The 18108-nt window shown below is 37.4% G+C and overlaps 1 protein-coding gene across 1 annotated transcript in view; it reads left to right on the top strand.

The window, feature by feature from the left end:
- LOC148948337 (orphan steroid hormone receptor 2-like) overlaps positions 1–18108 on the top strand; it is a 285870-nt gene that overhangs the window by 196490 nt on the left and 71272 nt on the right. The window contains exons 5-6 of the mRNA XM_089094896.1: positions 10010–10216; positions 12181–12349. Of these exons, the coding sequence (XP_088951022.1) occupies positions 10010–10216; positions 12181–12349 (376 nt within the window). The remainder of the gene's footprint in view (positions 1–10009; positions 10217–12180; positions 12350–18108) is intronic.

Below are 18108 nucleotides of genomic sequence, written 5' to 3'. Positions count from 1 at the left end.
CCCTGGTCTAAACAACAACAACAAAATATAATACATTATACCCACATCGATCTTTACTATAAAAATGTCAAGGCTTCCAATCACTTTCGATCATTTTCGACTATTAAAAAGTACACTAGGCCTTTCGATTTCCAATCAAATGAGCCCTTTTGGAAACGACAGCGCTTTCTATAAGCACCTTATATACCACCAGGGCATAAATTACAACCCTTACCTTAAGGTCTGTTAGGGTGGTTGTCATCCTCTAAGACCGAATTTCCAGAACTTTCAACTACGGTGAACAAAATGGCTATCTCAAAATTTTGATTGGGTGTGTTTGGGGAAATGGTGGGCGTAAAGGGGCGGTAGTCGCTCTCCAATCACTTTCAACTATCAAAAATGGCCCTAGCCCTTTCAGTTTCCAATCAAATGAGCCCTTTTAAAGTTTCTACGACAAAACTTTCAATAAAATTATTATATGCCCCCAGGGCATAACTTACAACCCTTGCCCTGAGTGCTGGGGGAGGGGTGTCATTGTCAAAAACCTAATTTCCAGAACTTTCTACTACGTTGAATAAAATGGCTATCTGAAAATTTTGATTAAATGTGTTTGGGGGAATGGTGTGTGTGAGAGGGGGGTTAGTTACCCTTCAATCACTTTTGACTAGTAAAAAGAGCACTAGCCCTCTCAATTTCGAATTGAATGAGCCCCTTTTGAAGTTTTACGACAACTCTTATCTATAAAAACCTTATATGCCCCAGGGCAGAACTTACAACCTTTGCCCTTGGGGCTCTTGGGGGTTTGTTATCCTTAAATACATAATTTCAAGAACTTTAAACTACGTTGAACAAAATGGCTATTTCCAAACTTTGATTGAATGTTTTTGGGGAAATGGTGGGCGTAAGAGGGGCGTTAATTACTCGCCATTCACTTTCGACTATTAAAAAGGGCAATTTTAATTTCCAATCAAATGAGCCCTTTTTGAAATTTCTGTAACAACTGTCTATATAAACTTTATATGCCCCCAGGGCTTAACTTACAACCCTTGCACTGAGGGTGCTGAGGGGGTTATCATTCTAAAAGACCTAATTTCAAGAACTTTCAACTACGTTGAACAAAATGGATATCTCAAAATTTTGATTGGATGTGTTTGGGAAAATTGTGGGCGTCAGAGGGGCGTTAGTCGCTATCCAATCACTTTCAAAAATTAAAAAAGGCAGTAACCCTTTCAATTTCCAATTAAATGAGCGCTTTTGAAGTTTCTACGATAACGTTTTCAATAAAAACTTCATATGCCCCCAGGGTATAACTTACATCCCTTGCCTTGAGGGCTGTGAGGGGAGGGGCTGTCATCCTTAATGACCTAATTCCAAAACTTTCAAGTATGTTGAAAAAAATGTCTATCAAAAATTTTTGATTGGATGTGTTTGGGGGAATGATGAGCGTGGGGGGGTGGGCTAGTTGCCCTCCAATCACTTTCGAATCTTAATGAGGGCACTAGCTCTTTAAGTTTTCAATGTAATGAGTCCCTTTTGAAGTTTCTACGATAGAGCCTTCTTTAAAAACCTTATATGCCCCCAGGGTATAACTTAAAATCATTGCCCTGATGGTTGTGGGGGAGTGTCCTCTTCAAAAATTATATTTTCTATCTGGAAATCAACAACGCTGAACAAAATGGCTATCTAAAAATTTTGATTGGATGTGTTTGGGGGAATAATGGACGTGGGGGGGATAATTGCCCTCCAATCACTTTCGACTATCAAAAAGGGCACTAGCCCTTTTAATTTCCAATCGAATTAGCCTTTTTTGAAGTTTCTACGACAACGCCTTCTATAGAAAACTTTATTTGCCCCCAGGGCATAACTTAAAACCCTTTCCCCGAGGGTAGTGGGGAGTGTCCCCCTCAACAAGATATTTTTATCTGGAAATCAGCTACGCTGAACAAAATGGCTATTTCAAAATTTTGAGTGGATGTGTTTGGGGGAATAATGGGCGTAGGGGGGCTAGTTGCCCCACAGTCACTTTTGACTATTAAAAAGGGTACTAGCCCTTCGGATTTCCAATCGAATGAACCTGTTTTGAAGTTTTGATTACAACGCCTTCTATAAAAAACCTTATATGCCCCCAGGGCATAACTTAAAACCTTTGCCCTGAGGGATGTGGGGAGTGTCCTCCTCAAAAATAAATTTTCTATCTGGAAATCCACTTCGCTGAACAAAATGGCTATCTCGAAATTTTGATTGGATGTGTTTGGGGGAATGATCGGCGGGAGTGGGGGGGGGGCTAGTTGCACTCCAATCACTTTCGACTATTAAAAAGGGCACTAGCCCTTTGAATTTCCAATCGAATAAGTCTTTTTTCAAGTTTCTACGACAACGCTTTCTATAAAAACCTTATATGCCCCCGGGGCATAACTTAAAACCTTTGCCCTGAGGGTTGTGGGGAGTGTCCTCCTCAAAAATATATTTTCTATCTGGAAATCAACTACGCTGAACAGAATGGCTATCTCAATATTTTGATTGGATGTGTTTGGGGGAATGATGGGCGTGGGGGGGCTAGTTGCCCTCCAATCACTTTTGACTATTAAAAAGGGTAGTAGCCCTTTGAATTTCCAATCGAATGAGCCTGTTTTGAAGTTTTGACGACAACGCCTTATATAAAAACCCTTTTATGCCCCCAGGGCATAACTTAAAACCTTTGCCCTGAGGGTTGTGGGGAGTGTCCTCCTCAAAAATAAATTTTCTATCTGGAAATCAACTACGCTGAACAAACTGGCTATCTAAAAATTTTGACTGGATGTATTTTGGGGAATGAAGGGCGTGGGGGGGGGGGGCTAGTTGCCCTCCATTCCATTTAGACTATTAAAAAGGGCACTAGAACTCTCAATTTCCAATCGAATGAGCCCCTTTTGAAGTTTCTACGACGACCCCTTCCATATGAAGTGCCCTGCTCTAAAGAAAAAAAAATAAATAGTACATTGCTCCAACACCGTTCTTATATACCCCCAGGGCATAACTTACATCCCTTGCCCTGAGGTCTGTTGCGGGAGGGGTTGACATCCTTAAAGACCTAATTTCCAAAACTTTCAACTACGTTGAATAAAATGGCTATCGAAAAATTTTGTTTGGATGTGCTTGGGGGTTTAATCGTACCCTCCCGATAATCTCGTGCGACTCGTAAAAACTTTACAGAAATGTTTATATAAATTTTTGATGTGTTGTATTTTTTGGAGTTCCTAAAAAATAACAACATCATAGATACGGTCCTGGTAAAATATCAAACAATGCGGTGCAATCAAACGGTCCCGAGACATTGTCTAAAGTTTAGTTGAAACCTGACAGTAATATTGGCCATGATTCGGAACAATTTTAGCATAACCTGGTTTTACTTTATTAGAAGAATAGCGCAGATCCACCTTGCTGAACTCCGGACCGAATTGATGTACTACTGAAAAAGGTATCTCCAGACCATAATCGAATATATGAATTAGCATACCAAAAATGAAGAACGAATAATATAGACGAATTTAATCCAACCTTGATAAAAGAACACCAAACGTCCGGGGTTCAAAACAGTACTTCAAACCATCTTTCCGAGCTTCTAATATTAACGCAGTAGGAGCTCGATCCAGGGTTGCCACCGCCATGGACTTATCAATGAAAACATGGATTTTTTCAACCCCTGACATGGATTTTGGAAATGCCATGGATTTTCCAATAAAAAACATGGATTTTTCAAGAAAACATGTTTTTTTTTCACATGGTATGGAATTGGCGTTCATTCAGAAAATCAATCTTTACGGCGAGCCAAAATGGGTTAGCGGACCAGCTGTTTCACTAATCTTACATTTGTGGCCATAGATGGGGCTCCAGCTCTAGCTCAGCTGGACCAGCTGACGTACTGAAGAAGTCCGTGAGATTCAAAACTTCTTGAATATGATTTGTTTTGACCAGTTTTAACGTTTTATCCATGCCCCAAAACAATAAATCTGCCCCTGCTTTTGCCCCCACCAAGTTAAGTTGGGAGTGGCTTTACTTTTAGTCAACCTCATTGGTTTTGCGTATGATAATGCAAGTGTGATGCCCGGTAAACAAGCGGGTCTGGCTGCACCTTTATAAAAAGACGTGCCGTGGCTCGCCATTTTTAGGTGCATTTGCCATTCTTTCGTTTAAGTTCTGTTCAAGGCACAATGTTAGTCAGCTTTTTCATTCTTGTGCACAACAGTACTTCTATCAGCAGAGAGGGAAATCACAACAGTTTTCGATTCCCGTCACCTAGCGACAGAATGCCATTTATCTCCATGTTGCAAAACAGTCGAGTCAGGGCGCGAATCGGAATCCCGCTCTATCAGAAACAGAAGCAAATAACCATAAGAGAAGTAGGAGAGTCGAACGCGTCTAATCAGCCTAGACCCCCCCTACGTTTTTTCGTGGAAACGTTTTCTTCCGGCCGAATTGCCTATCTTTTCGTACGAAGAAATCAGCCGAAAGAAAACGGACGCGAGGGTCAAGTCTGATTTAAGACCAGCATTGCGCTTATGGCATTTTCTTACTTCTGTTACGGTTATGCATTTCTGGTCAGAAGCTAGCTGTACTCTCGGTTCACATAGAGGCAATCTCACAGTTTCTGCATCCGTGCACTTTCGCGTTGCATCTATATGAACGAAGATCTATGTCATCGAAAAGCCGTACCCGCGAGCGACAAGACGCGTCGCAACGGCAAATTTTTTCGTATCTTTGGCAACAGTGACAAACATGGATTTTTTCTTACCCTTGCTATGGATGTTTTTCTTGAGCTGATGGCAACCCTGTGAAAGGTTTTACGGCATTGTGTGGAAGCAACTTAACTGACATAAAAATCTACTTTAGGAAGAATTTCTGGAATCATAACTTATTCAAAAACCTTTATTAATTTACAACCAACCCTTATTGGGCCAATACGGTGCATAATTAGTCATATCCTTATCAAGTTTCAGAATAAAAGTGACACTTTCTCAAAGAAAAGAATCAGACACCAAAGGCGCACACAAAAAGAAAGAAAGAGGAAGTAGCTACAAGTAATTAACCAACTCATTTGGATCAATATTAAGATGAAAAGGGCTAACTCCGTCCAGGAGTGGATACATAATTAATATTTGGGGAGGTAGGACAGTATCCAGGATTTTTTTTTTTGGGGTGAGAGGAGGTTTTACAAAAAAAAACCTTAAAAACGCATCAACATTTGTGTATATGCATTTTGTTACTTTTTTACTAGTCGGAAAAGCATTTAGGGTGGGGATTCAAACCTCCTAACTCCCCCTGTATACGGTCTTAGGGTAAGAACAAAAAATTATCTCCCCAGCGGCATTTTTTGCCCCATCCACCCCTGTCATTAGTGGAGTTTTTGACCTTCTGGGGGGCACCTGTCCCTGGATCTGACCCTGATTCCGTCAACTATACTTGATTTTGATTTAAGAATGTAAATAGTACGAATAATTTGGCAATTATTAACGTAAGACACGCAATCCTGGAAGTTAGCAAATATGATACATCAGGAAACTGGAAGCAACTAAAAAAAAATCTAATGAGTAAAAATTTTATGGGCGTAATGAAATAAGAATGTTGTTATCGTACTGTTTAGTTCAGAAAAGGGGATAAATGTGCACTGTTAAGAAACACAATAAGATTGTATTTTCATCGCTAAAAAGGCCAGGTAGGCCTGCACAAAAAAAACAAATAATTTAAAACACATCTCAGCGATCTATACTATTCCAAATTTCTATCATAAAGAAAATCCATAATACACAGACGAAAAACTTCTTTTAATCAATTAACTTGGATGTTTCTTTTAATAAACACATTTTTAAGGCATCCGGAAGTAGTAATAATATAATATGAATATTAGAATCGTAATAAAAAGAAAGTTACAGGAAGTACCAAAGAGTATTGGTAACTTATAACGGTGGGAACTGGCACTAGTAGTGACAAAAGATATTAACACCATCTAGTGTTTGGCGACATTTGGCTTTTTTTTAATAATAAATTAATTAGTGTAATTGGTAAAATTAGTTTAGTAATAAGGGTCTGATATAGGTTTCTGACAGAAACATGATTACAAAGCTTGAAAAAATTCCAAGTGTCGCCAAACGCTAGATGGCGTTAATGTTTTTTCGAAATTAGTGCTATTTCTGACTCTTATAAGTTACTATCACTCTTTGGGAAGCAAGAAGAAAGATCAGTAGGCCTAAGTAAAAAATGACAACAAGTGGTTTAAATTTGGGGCCTTGGGAGGGCTGAAGTTGAATATCAATTGGCTTAATTAATGAGAACCATTAAAAAAGAACATCCATAAACCACATGGACCAGGCGCGTAAGCAGGATTTGTTTTTGTTTAGGGAATTCAATATTAAAAAAAAAAAAAATAGAAATCATATCTTGAATCAAAGGTGCCAAGAAACTCAAGAAAACTTTGCATTTCTGGGGGGAATAAAACTCCTCCCCCTGAATATGTCCCTGATATGGAATTTCAGTTAGGCCTACCTCTATTCTAGGACGTATGCAGCGATTGGCTTTTGATGTTCGGAGATATTAAACAATGTGGAAATTATGTTAAAAATGTAAGAAATGAACTACTAAAGATTTTGGAAAGGGACCTGCAGCTGCTGTTTGCGGAAATATCTATTTTTGCGAGGAAAATCTTATCTAGTTGGAAAACGCTTTACAGCACTTGATTATGGCTAAATTTATGTCTTAAAAAAGGAACATATTGTTGAATACGAAATATATTTGATTTAGGAAGTTCTTTAGTCTTAAATCAAGAACCACAAGAAGATAGATCGTATTTTACCTTTTTTAAGTGGTTAAGCTACACAGACATCTTTTTGTCTACAGCCGAAAACCATTTACTATCCATAAAATAAACAAGGACAGGGTTGTTCGGGATTAATGCCCCTCTTTGTACTGTTTTGATGAATTAAGCCGTCCCAAAAGGAAAATCTTCGCTAGCGATTGAAAAGATCCTAGTTCCGAAATTATTTTCCTTCAATTTCGTAGAAGGGAGAGGTGTGTCGAGTACCCCATCCCCACCAGAAATTTGAAGCTTTGTCTAGTAATTTTTGTATATTTCTCATGTAACTCGTTTGTTTTTGTGACATTTTTAATGATTTAAGTATTTTTATGGCTTTTGGCTATTTATTAAAACACAGGCATTGTTATTCCATGGCCGTTTAGCTTACAAAATTCTACTCAAAACAACAAAGGTTTCTAGCTACACAAAGGAAATGGCTAATAAATGCTAATTTATCAGTCTGTGTAAGTAAATATTCAGTATTTCTTCTGTTGAAGAGGTTAAATTGTCTGCAAACATTACTTAGTGTGCTTTCACAGATAAAGGTCAAATCATATTATCTGCATTTTTACGGAAACACTTATCTCGAGAGACTGATATTGCACAAACTCTTTTTAATCTTAAATTATTCTTTCACAACTCTCATGAGTTCCTTTTTAAAGGCAATTTTGCACTAAAATTGTTTTCTATTAGCATTCCTTTCTGAGAATCTGAACCGTGAAAAGGATTTTCCCCTATTATTTGTGCGAGTTTTAGGCTGGCAAATTCGTGTTTCTTTTTTTTCGAAATTCCTCCAAATATTCTTTGAAATTCCAGAAAGTGTCAAATTAAACGGGAGCCGGCGTTTACCCCCCCCCCCCCCTGCGGCTGGTTGGTCTCCAATCACTCTTGAATTATATAAAAAAGGGACTAGAACTCTCAATTTCTGATCGAATCAATTTCTGACCCTCTGAAGTTTGTGCAACCATGAGAATGAGGAAGGGGAAGTCCCCTTCAGTTACGGAACAAATTCTGCTCATTTTGAGTTTTAATGTTACTCTTTACTTTTATGATAACTGCATAGACCAGAAATATTCCCAGAATTCAAGAAGGATTAAACATCAATTTCACATTTTGATGTGTTTATTCTTTTTTTTTCTACCTCCTCTCTCCCTTAGAAATACTTCTGTATTTATCTGAGGGTTCAATTAGATTTGGGATGTTCTAGTATTAAAATACACCCTTTGAGGCATCTCCTCCTCCCTAACTGCAAAACAATCATAGAACAATCATAATCATAAAACAATCATAAAATCATAAAACATACAATCATAAAACAATCATAGAATAGTAGAGGTTTAAAGCTTTTATATGCAAATGTTTGGAATTGTAAAACAACAGAGCATTTACATATGACAGTGGAGTTTGTTGAGACATTAAAAATATCATGGCTTGTTAGGGAGGGAGGTAGATGCCTAAAAGGGTGCATTTTAATGCCAAACCATAACAACTCTCATTGAGCCTTAAGATAAATATATATTTAGTTCGAAGAAAGAGACAAGAAAAGGGTGGAGGTAGAAACAGGTTTATAATCCCGAGAGCCGTATTCAGGACTTTTGTTTTGGGGGTTATTTTTTCGGAGGGGGGGGGGCAAAAAATTCAGAAACGCATCAAAAATTTGAAATTGATATTGAATCCCTCTTGATTTCTGTGAATATTTCTGGTCTATGTTGTTATTATGAAAATAAAGAGTTAAATCAAACCCAAAATGAGCACAATTAAGTCACAAGTGATTGGAAACCAACACCCTCTGGAGGGGGGGATAAATGCCTAGACCCAAGTTCAACAAACCATTTTTAGAAGTGGTTATTCAAAAGGTGTTATGTTACAGAACGTGTGTTTTAGGGAATGAGCAAAAAAAAACATTTTGGGTGTTCGGACGACCAGGACGGCTGTGATAATTATAAGGGTAACATATGCCATTTTGGTCGAAAATGAGTTCTGTTCGGGGGTAAACATAGCTCGAGGAGTCGAATGATGCTGTCAGAATGGTTCTATTATCGTACCATTACAAAGGTGAAGAAAAGAGACAAACGCCACTTTTAACCTACCTCACAGCCAATAGCTGTGACAGTTGAAATGACGACATATGTCATTTTGGTCGAAAATGAGTTAATGTATGTGTTGTCGTTACGAGGATTAAAAAAAGAGACACGTACCACTTTTGGAGGTGGAGAAACTTTGAAGATTAAAAATACACACGCCATGGACAAAATTTTTCCCGTTTTTGACTCTCCTAAAAAAATTGCAAAAATGGTGTATGTCGCCCTATTAATTATCACAGAACCCTGACTAGTTACTTGCATAAAGGAAGTTGTTTTATTTTTTTAAGATTCGACAGGAAACATCGAAAAATTTTGTAAGGCCAGAATTCAAGAAACAACTTGACTGTGGTATTTCAGTAGACATTATGTCATAAGTAAGGTCATACCAAGTTTTTTTCCGGGGGGGGGGGGGCTACAGAAAACTTTACAAAACGCTTCAAAAATTTTTTAGATGCATTTTAACACTTGGAAAGTATCTTCAAGAGAAATGCCCTATTTAAAAAAAAGCTAAGGGCAGGGAAACCATCGTAGCTTATGCTCCTTTATGTATATATTTAAGACAATCAAGTTTTTCCAGCAACAAGTAAAGTGTGACGTTGAAACTCAAAAGAGCAAAAAATACCCCTAATAGGAGGCGGATTTCGCCCCCCTCAAATCACGTGCGTTCAAGGAATTGCTGCCATTATACTGAGTAAAAACAACACATTTTAAAAATGTTTGTGTAAAAATCCTTCAATTTCTCTAGAAATTTGATAAAAGCATGTGTAGTTACACATAGAGTATATATTACATTATAATTAGTTTTCAGTAAAATGCAGCAAACTACATGAACGTCTTTTTTCTCTGCCAAGATTTTTTTTTCTGATCCTTTGCAGTGTGTAGTCTATTATATTGTTGATAGTAAAGTAATTTTTCTTGTTTATACATTCTGTGCGTTTTTTTATTATTTTGATATCTGTGATCTGACAGTCTTGTCACATCACAGACTGATCAGATCTGAATTGACAGAATTAGTAAATTATTGTTTATTGAGATTAAAAGACTACTAATGACAAATAATTTCACTGTTTTTTAAGGTTTATTTATGACAAATTCTAAAATTGTTATTCTCTGCTTTTAGGTCGTCACTACGGAGCAATAAGTTGTGAAGGTTGTAAAGGGTTTTTCAAGCGAAGCATCAGGAAAAGTCTTGCCTACGTTTGCCGGGGAAAAAGAGAGTGTGAAATAAACAAACACCATAGAAATAGATGTCAGTATTGCCGTCTTCAAAAATGTTTAGCGATGGGGATGAGAAGCGACTGTAAGGACCTCACCCTTCTGCTCGGTGGTTTGTGAACGTTTTTTGCACCATTTTAAGTTGCAGTTGCTTTCACTAACGCTTTTCTGCTTTATTTTAATTTTAGTTATAACAAAAAATTACTGAGAATTTTTTTTTTTTTTTTGGTGCGCAGACCAATGGTCCGCGTAGCGCAAATATCGATCTCCTGATTCGCTGTGCTCGGTGAGGAGTGCTTTACGTAGTTGGGGGCAAATCTTCCGACACTTTCCGTATTTTTCCGCCACATTTCTCCAGGTACCCATGTGAATGTGGGTCGTCTCTGAGTGGGGTTACCCCCTCCTCAATACCCCGCTCTTTACGCTAAAGTTAACCTTTTGTCCCAGTTCTTTAAGAGCAACTTTTGAAATATAAAGGCCATTCAATTAGATATCACAAGATTTTTGAAAGGACTAAAAAACTTTACGATTTTCCATGAAAAATACTACTTAACATACTATCATTTAAAAAACACTTGTTCTTTATTTAATTTCTGATCGTTCTTCTGTTCATGTTGGGATCTCCCTGTTTGGAAATTTTTCCCCGGAAATCCCCCCCCCCCAAAGAAAGTTTCTCCCGCGGAAAACTCTCCATTGAAAAATTTCTCCCGTGAAAAACCCCTCCTCCCACATAAAATCCCCCAGGTAATTCTCACTTCGCTGAAAAATTTTCCCTGACTATTCCCTCAGAGCATCTTCACACGTAAAACGGAGTCGCCAACGAGAAAGTAAGACATACAACGGTTTTTTTTATAGACATATATAGAAAAAAAACTTGAGTTTCCTCTCTTGTCAAGTTTCCCATAATCTCTTGAAAGAGGTTATATGGACACGAGAATTCATTTTCGAGAGATCAAAAATATTTTCGTTGGTCAAGTTGTGAAGTTAAAAAGTCGGTAATGGACATGTAAAAAGTAAAATGTGCTTAAATTGCTAACATAAAGCTGCTGTTTTTTTATTTTTTAACTCCTCAATCCGACATATACTATTACTACTAAGTCTTTGCACCACCAAGCCGCCTGATGTCAATACAAAGTGGAGCACGCCACCACCCAACTCCATTCGAAGCTTCACTCTTTACTCCCTCCCTCAAAGCAACGATTTTACTTAAATATATTCTTATGAAGTCTTCCCATCCCATTTGGGGACGTCCTGATTTTGATTGGTCCCTGATGAATGGACAAAAAGCATGATATTAGACAACCTATATTTCATCCTTAAAACATGACCTAGCCATTATAAACTTTCATAATTTTTTAACTTTATCATTTTAAACTTTTTTTTTATCATTATAGTCCTGAAAAGTAGAGCTAAAGCATTTTTTTTGCCAGGCAGGTCTTGATTCACGGTCAGGTTAACCTTAGAGAGGAGGACCCCTAGAGGAAGCTGTGACTTAGTGAGCGTCAGCGTTGCACTATATTCTGATTAATAAAAGATGACGCATGGAATGTAACTACTTATGGCTCTGTTTCTGATTGCCAATCTCTTTTCATCAGATTTGCGACAAACTGAGTTTTTAGTTTTTCTTGTTTTGTCAATCACCAGCAGCGTTACCAACGTGTTACAGTTGTCCCGTTCTTGGTAAAATTTGAATTTCTGGTAGATTTCGTTACAATTTGATTGAATTAGCCAGTCTAGATTTCTTTTTTTTGAACTGTTCCTCCAGTCAGGTCTTAGTGAAATAAGTAGCCTAACAACAAAATAATGTTTCGTCGACCGCAAACTCCACAGAAAAAGGAGTCTTCACGAATTTCAAACTCATCATCACACAGGGAAATAGTGCTTAAAATTAGTCTCCGAGAGAAGTTGAAGATGTGAGTGGAAAAAATAGTTGCTTGCTTGTCAGTTTGTTCTAGTATTTTTGGCGGTTAAATGGAAATATGACGAAGAATGGTACAATTGTGCCACAAAAATCTTTTATGATACAACTTATCTCGAACTGTTGGCAGCGCTGGTCACCAGTTACTCATTTTGTAGCAACAGTTTGTATTTTAATTTCACCGTCAAACAGTCTCATGAAAACTTTTGCTACACTGCCAAATGGCGAACATTTGGTGATAACAGTTAACCAGGCATTTAAGGTTGTTTTTCGTTGTCCAATTGTTAGTGTAAAAGCAGTTTTTAGCTTGCTGGTCATTGGTAACCAGTAATCAGCAACTGGGATCTAAATAGGACTTAAAATACTACTGGTAATCGGTAAATAGTTCCAGGCTACTGGCAAAAAGTAATCCAAGCGGGAATCGTGTGTGTAAATGCGGCCTCTGAATGACGGTGAAAGTAATTTGGGCAAGGTCGTAGTGAGGAATTTTGTTCGAGGGGGAGGGGAGAGGCTACAAAAACACTTTGAAAAACGCATCACAAATTTGTTGATATGTATTTTGTTACGTTTTTACGAGTCGGAAAAAAATTGATTTGATGGAGGGTAAAACCCCCTGGAGGCGGCTTGGAATTTGGTTGAAATAAAATTTCTTTTTCTTTTGTGTAGGAGAAGTGTATGGCTATAAGTAGGCTGCATTAAAAAAGTAATTATGGTAAGTCTACTTGCTAAAAAATAGGCGGGTGTTTTTTTCAAAGGAAGTTTTTTTACTCGTTTAATCCAGATTCCGACAAAAAGTTCCTAATAATTAACTTCTTAGTTCCAGCTGACGTTGTCGTAATAGCTGGAGCGACAGAAAAGTAGTTTTGAGTTTATTTTTGTAGTCACTTATTAAAGGAGGTTAACAGATATCTTTCGTGAATTAAATCTGCATCGTTATCACCATTAGTATCACTATGCGATTGAAACATATTGAAGTATTATTAGAGTGTAAGAAACATCAGTAAAGCTGAAGATTATGCCCTTATAAGCCTATGACTTCGTTACTTCACCACCCTTCCTGATTGAATCAAATTTCGATTAACTTCTGTAGTCAAAAGTTACGACGGTTTACAATCTGGAATGTACTCTATGTCGAATCAGAGACCCCTTGCGTCAGCAGTAGCCGAGAAAATTGATTTTAAGTGGCTGTCAGAATTTAGTAATTAGTGTGGAATTGACTGCACAAACTATTGCGCAATATTTAACTTTATGTTGTGTTAGCAATGAGCAGCTTGCATAACTTAAAGCTCTTTCCCCACGGGACTGGGGGGGGGTTAAACCCAGAAGCATGATTATTTGACCTTTGTACTATTTTGAACAAAATGGCTATCTCTAAACTTTGGTCGGATGTATCTGGGTAAAAAGAACGTGGAAGGGGGCTTATAATATCCATTTATTTTCTCTTTGGACTGTTTTGAAGAAAATGAATATATACTAATTTTGATCGTATGCATTTGAGGAATAAAGGTGTGGGGAGGCTATCTGCCCTCCGATCACTCTTGAATATTATAAAGGGGACTAGAATTTCTCATTTCCAATAAAATGAGCCCCGTCTGGAGTTTATACGACCACCCGTTCCTCAGCAGAGGTTGGCCATTGTATGTGACCGAAATATCTAGAGATTGTGTTGTTATTTTCACTGTCTAATAACAGGATTTTTCCCTTTTGAACAGTTATTTGTAAGCCATCAATGAACAGTTTTGGGCCATATACAATGGTACCTGCTTTATACTTTTAAAATTTTCTACTTGGAAAATGGCATCAAAAGTGTCATTTGTGGTGCCAAATGACCCGTACAGATACAGAAAAAGCGACAAAAAGGCATGAATGCTACCAACCTTTTATTTTTGTTCCTATATGGAACATACAGATGGTAGAATTTATAAAGATCAAGAAGATATGAGTAATAGCTTTTAAATTACCCATTAAACATCTCTACGATGTTCTAGTAGCCCACTAGTCCCAGCTTTTCCAATTGGAACATGACACCAAAAATGTCATTTGACACTTTCAGATAGTGGAACTTATAGATAGCACGTATATATATCAGCAATAGCTTTTATACGAGCTATTAAACATCTTTCTACGATTTTTTGGTAGCCCGCTAGCCCCACCACTTGAGAAATGGCACTGAAAGTGCTATTGTAGTGCTATGGCACTTGCAGATGATGTAAATTGTCAAATGCACGTAGATATGGACAATAGCTTTAAGATGAGCCATTAAACATCTCTCTGCGATGTTTGCTAGCCCTGCCAATGCAGTGGTAGACTGCAGGTATCCGTTTTATACTTCCAAGCTTTTCCACTTAAGAAATGGCACCAAAAGTGCTGTTTTCATGGGCACCCATAAGCTGAATTCCAGGGGGGGGGGCAAACCTAATTTAATTGGCACTTTTAATGCTATATAATATAAATCTCAGAACAAAAATACAAAAATAAGGCAGCATCATTCAGCCAGGGGGCTGGAGCCCCCCCCACCCCTGCCCCCCCCCCCCCCATATGGGCGCCCATGGCTGTTTTAGTCCCATTTGGCACTTACTGATTGTATAGTTGATACAAACACGTAAATATGAGCAATAGCTTTTAAATGAGCCATGAAACACCTCTCTGCGATGTTCTGGTAGCCCACTAGCCCCAGCTTTTCAAATTGAGACATGACACAAAAAATGCCATTTAAGGGATATGCGGCACTTGCAGATGGGGGAATTTATAGAAAACACGTATTTATGAGCAATACCCTTTATATGAGCTGTTAAAAACTCTCTACTATGTTCTGGAAGCCCGCTAGCCCCACCACTGAAATGGCACCAATATTGCCCTTTTAGTGTCATGTGGCTCTTACAGATGGTGTAATTTACAAAAAGCGCGTAGATATGAGCAATATCTTTTAAACGAGCCGTTATAAATCTGTCTATGTTATTCTGGTAACCCGCTTGCACTGGTGGAAAAAAGAAAAACGGAGACGCATCAGCGCTGCCAGTGTAAAAAAGGAATTTTCCTTGTTGTTCAAGGTGGAGGACTGCTATTCTCCAATTCAAGGTGACCGTGTTGGTTCCAATGGTACACTTTTCATTTCGATCTGACGGTATTTTTTATGGGTTTCAGGCTGCTTCTACAACCCATAAAATTTTTCGCAATAAACTTTTAAGACTAACTGAAATAATAAATATTATTCCTGAATCAGTGTCAAATGACAAGTTTTTCTCATTAGATTTTTTTTTTCAAAAGGTGTTTTTCAAGCCGAAAATAGCGACGAAGACCACACTGCCTTTCCATCACAAACAACAAAAGTACGAAGAACAAAAGGGAAATCTTTTTGTAAGACAGTGGAGATAATTTGAATGAATATTTCGGCCCTATGTCCAAGGGCCGTCCTCAGAAAGACAAAAATATCTAAAATAAAAAAGACTCACAACAACATGCGACCAATAAAACCAAAAAAGTGGAAATTCTTTCAAAACAATCCTAGCATCATTACTTCAGCGAAGTTCAACCAGGACTGATAAAAAGTAAGGTAAAACAAGACGATTCAATGAAATATTGTATTGCTGTTGTATACAACAGCATAAAGATGATATTGTCAAAGCTTTAAATTCTAATATTTCCACTGTTTCATCTGATTCTGCATTAGGCAGCCATATTTTTGAAAATCCTAACCACAATATACTTTTTGATGAATCTGCCCTTATTAGCAATGACCTAGGCATAAAGCAGGTAGTACGAGAATCAATTGAAATCAGACTTAAGATTAATAATAATATTTCCTTAAATAGGGACTTGGGGGAATATACACTAAATGCTCTATACACAAATTTAATTAAAAATGATCTTACAAAATATTTTAAAAAACCGATAGACATTAACACAGAACCAGTTACAAAAAGACCTTTGAGGTTAGCTGCCAAAAAGGCTGGATTAGCAATAAGAACATGTTTTTAATTTATTTTCTTTCATTTCATTGAATCGTCTTGTTTTACCTTACTTTTTATCAGTCCTGGTTGAACTTCGCTGAAGTAATGATGCTAGGATTGTTTTGAAAGAATTTCCACTTTTTGGTTTTATTGGTCGCATGTTGTTGTGAGTCTTTTTTCTTTTATATATTTTTGTCTTGCTGAGGACGGCCCTTGGACATAGGGCCGAAATATTCATTCAAATTATCTCCACTGTCTTACAAAAAGATTTCCCTTTTGTTCTTCGTACTTTTGTTGTTTGTGTTTTTCAACTTTTGGTTACAAAGGGCTGTGTTTCGCTCTTTACTAGGTAGAAAGCTGTTGCTGCAGCCATGATCTTCGCAGCTGTAAAACTAGTCGAAGTTAGGTTATAACACGTTTTGAGGGGAATATAAAATTGAGAAGATATCGAGAACGAAGGGGGATACGTGCGCTGAGTAAACCAGTCGACCGAATGAGCCTGATGTTAGTAGAAAAGATGGTACTCGTCGGTTATTGGAAACACACCCAAAAAGTGGAGTTAAGGGAAATCCTAATGAAAAATAACAAAACATGATGACAAAATATTACGGTACTGTTGTATTAACTGGTACACACGCGGTATACTGTATCGGGAAGATGCTTAAGAAACTAGTCTAACGGGTCTCTGTCAATGGAGAATTGGATCACAAACCGTTGTTTGTCATTGCTTTTACAATACTTAAACTTTTGTTTTTTGGGGTTTAGGGGAGAAAAAGGTACCTATGTTAGGTTACGTATTTAATATATCCTATGCTTTACCCTCCATCCCCCTAATGTGCAAATATATAGCCCAAATTTGTTTCTAAACTATTATATTTTCATCATATTTTGTTTTATTTAAATAGTATTAACCAAACTTCACTTCTCGCAAGCTCTACCAATAATACTTTAGAAACAAAATTATGGAAAACAGACCTCCCTCCCCCACCTCTAATGCGCAAATATATCGCCGAAATTATACAGGTCCAATGCATTATTTCTAAGTCCAATGCATTGCATCATCCATTACTTGTTTTTGTAGCTATGCAACCGGTTTTATGAGAGGTAACCTAAGCGTAATTCTTGAATGTGTTTCCTTTTTGTTTATGTTACATAACGCCTTTCGTTATCAACTGCCGAAATGATAGATTATTGTTTACCAAGGCTATAACTAAAGCATTTTAGAATATAGAGTTTTAGAACATTTGTATATTTGTATGTGTCACGTTATCTCATCCTTTGCTGTTTATATCTCCTGGGGTACATATAATATTTTGGTAGTTGTTTAGAATCTGGGCAACACTTGAGAAGTGAAGTTTCGTTAATGCTAATGAAATAAAACAAACTGTGATAAACATATAATACTTTAGAAACAAATTTGGGCTATATATTTGCACATTAGGGGGGGGGGGGGGGTAGAGCATAGCATATATTAAATACGTAACCTAACCTAGGTACCTTTTTTTTACCCCTTTAACCCGAAAAAACTACAATTTAAATATTTTTCGCAGAGTGAGCAATACCTCACTATGCAGCGGAAACCTGTTTTTCATATAGCATCTTTGAGATTTCGATGCGGTTCTTCTCGCATGTTGCCCGGATTCTAAGCAAGTACCATTTTCTTCAAAATATAAGTTTTTTTAGAATTTAGCAAGTGGTATAGAACTAACGGTACACAAGCCTTTGCGCAATATTTGATATGGTAAATATTAACAGGAGTGTCAAATTGCAGAACATGGAATTTTGTCAGGACTTGTCAAGTTTGTTCAATTTGCAGATGGTGCCCAGACTAACACCCAAGCTGACTAGCAAATATACTTTGCTTTCTCGAATATGATAAGCAAATTAAGAGACTTGGATATGACCCTGAATTCTCCTGAAACTATTAGATATGGCAAAAAAGGAAGTATTTATAATTCATTGCTGGAATTATAATTTTAAGGTTCCCTGTGGGGTGAGACTTATATCCTGGATCTATTAGTTCCAGATCCATTCATTCACGGAACCAGAACCATACTTAAACTACTTCTAAGAGAATGATCTAAATTCTTTTCTTACGTTTTTTAGAGTTGGTCAAACATTTCGTTGGAAGGGGCT

Source organism: Artemia sp. Qi Xiang Cuo, chromosome 9 (assembly GCF_049724085.1).
Source record: "Artemia sp. Qi Xiang Cuo chromosome 9, ASM4972408v1, whole genome shotgun sequence".
Taxonomy (NCBI): Eukaryota; Metazoa; Arthropoda; class Branchiopoda; order Anostraca; family Artemiidae; genus Artemia; species Artemia sp. Qi Xiang Cuo.
Note: the sequence above shows the minus strand (reverse complement) of the source record. Positions and strands in the feature narration are given on the sequence as shown.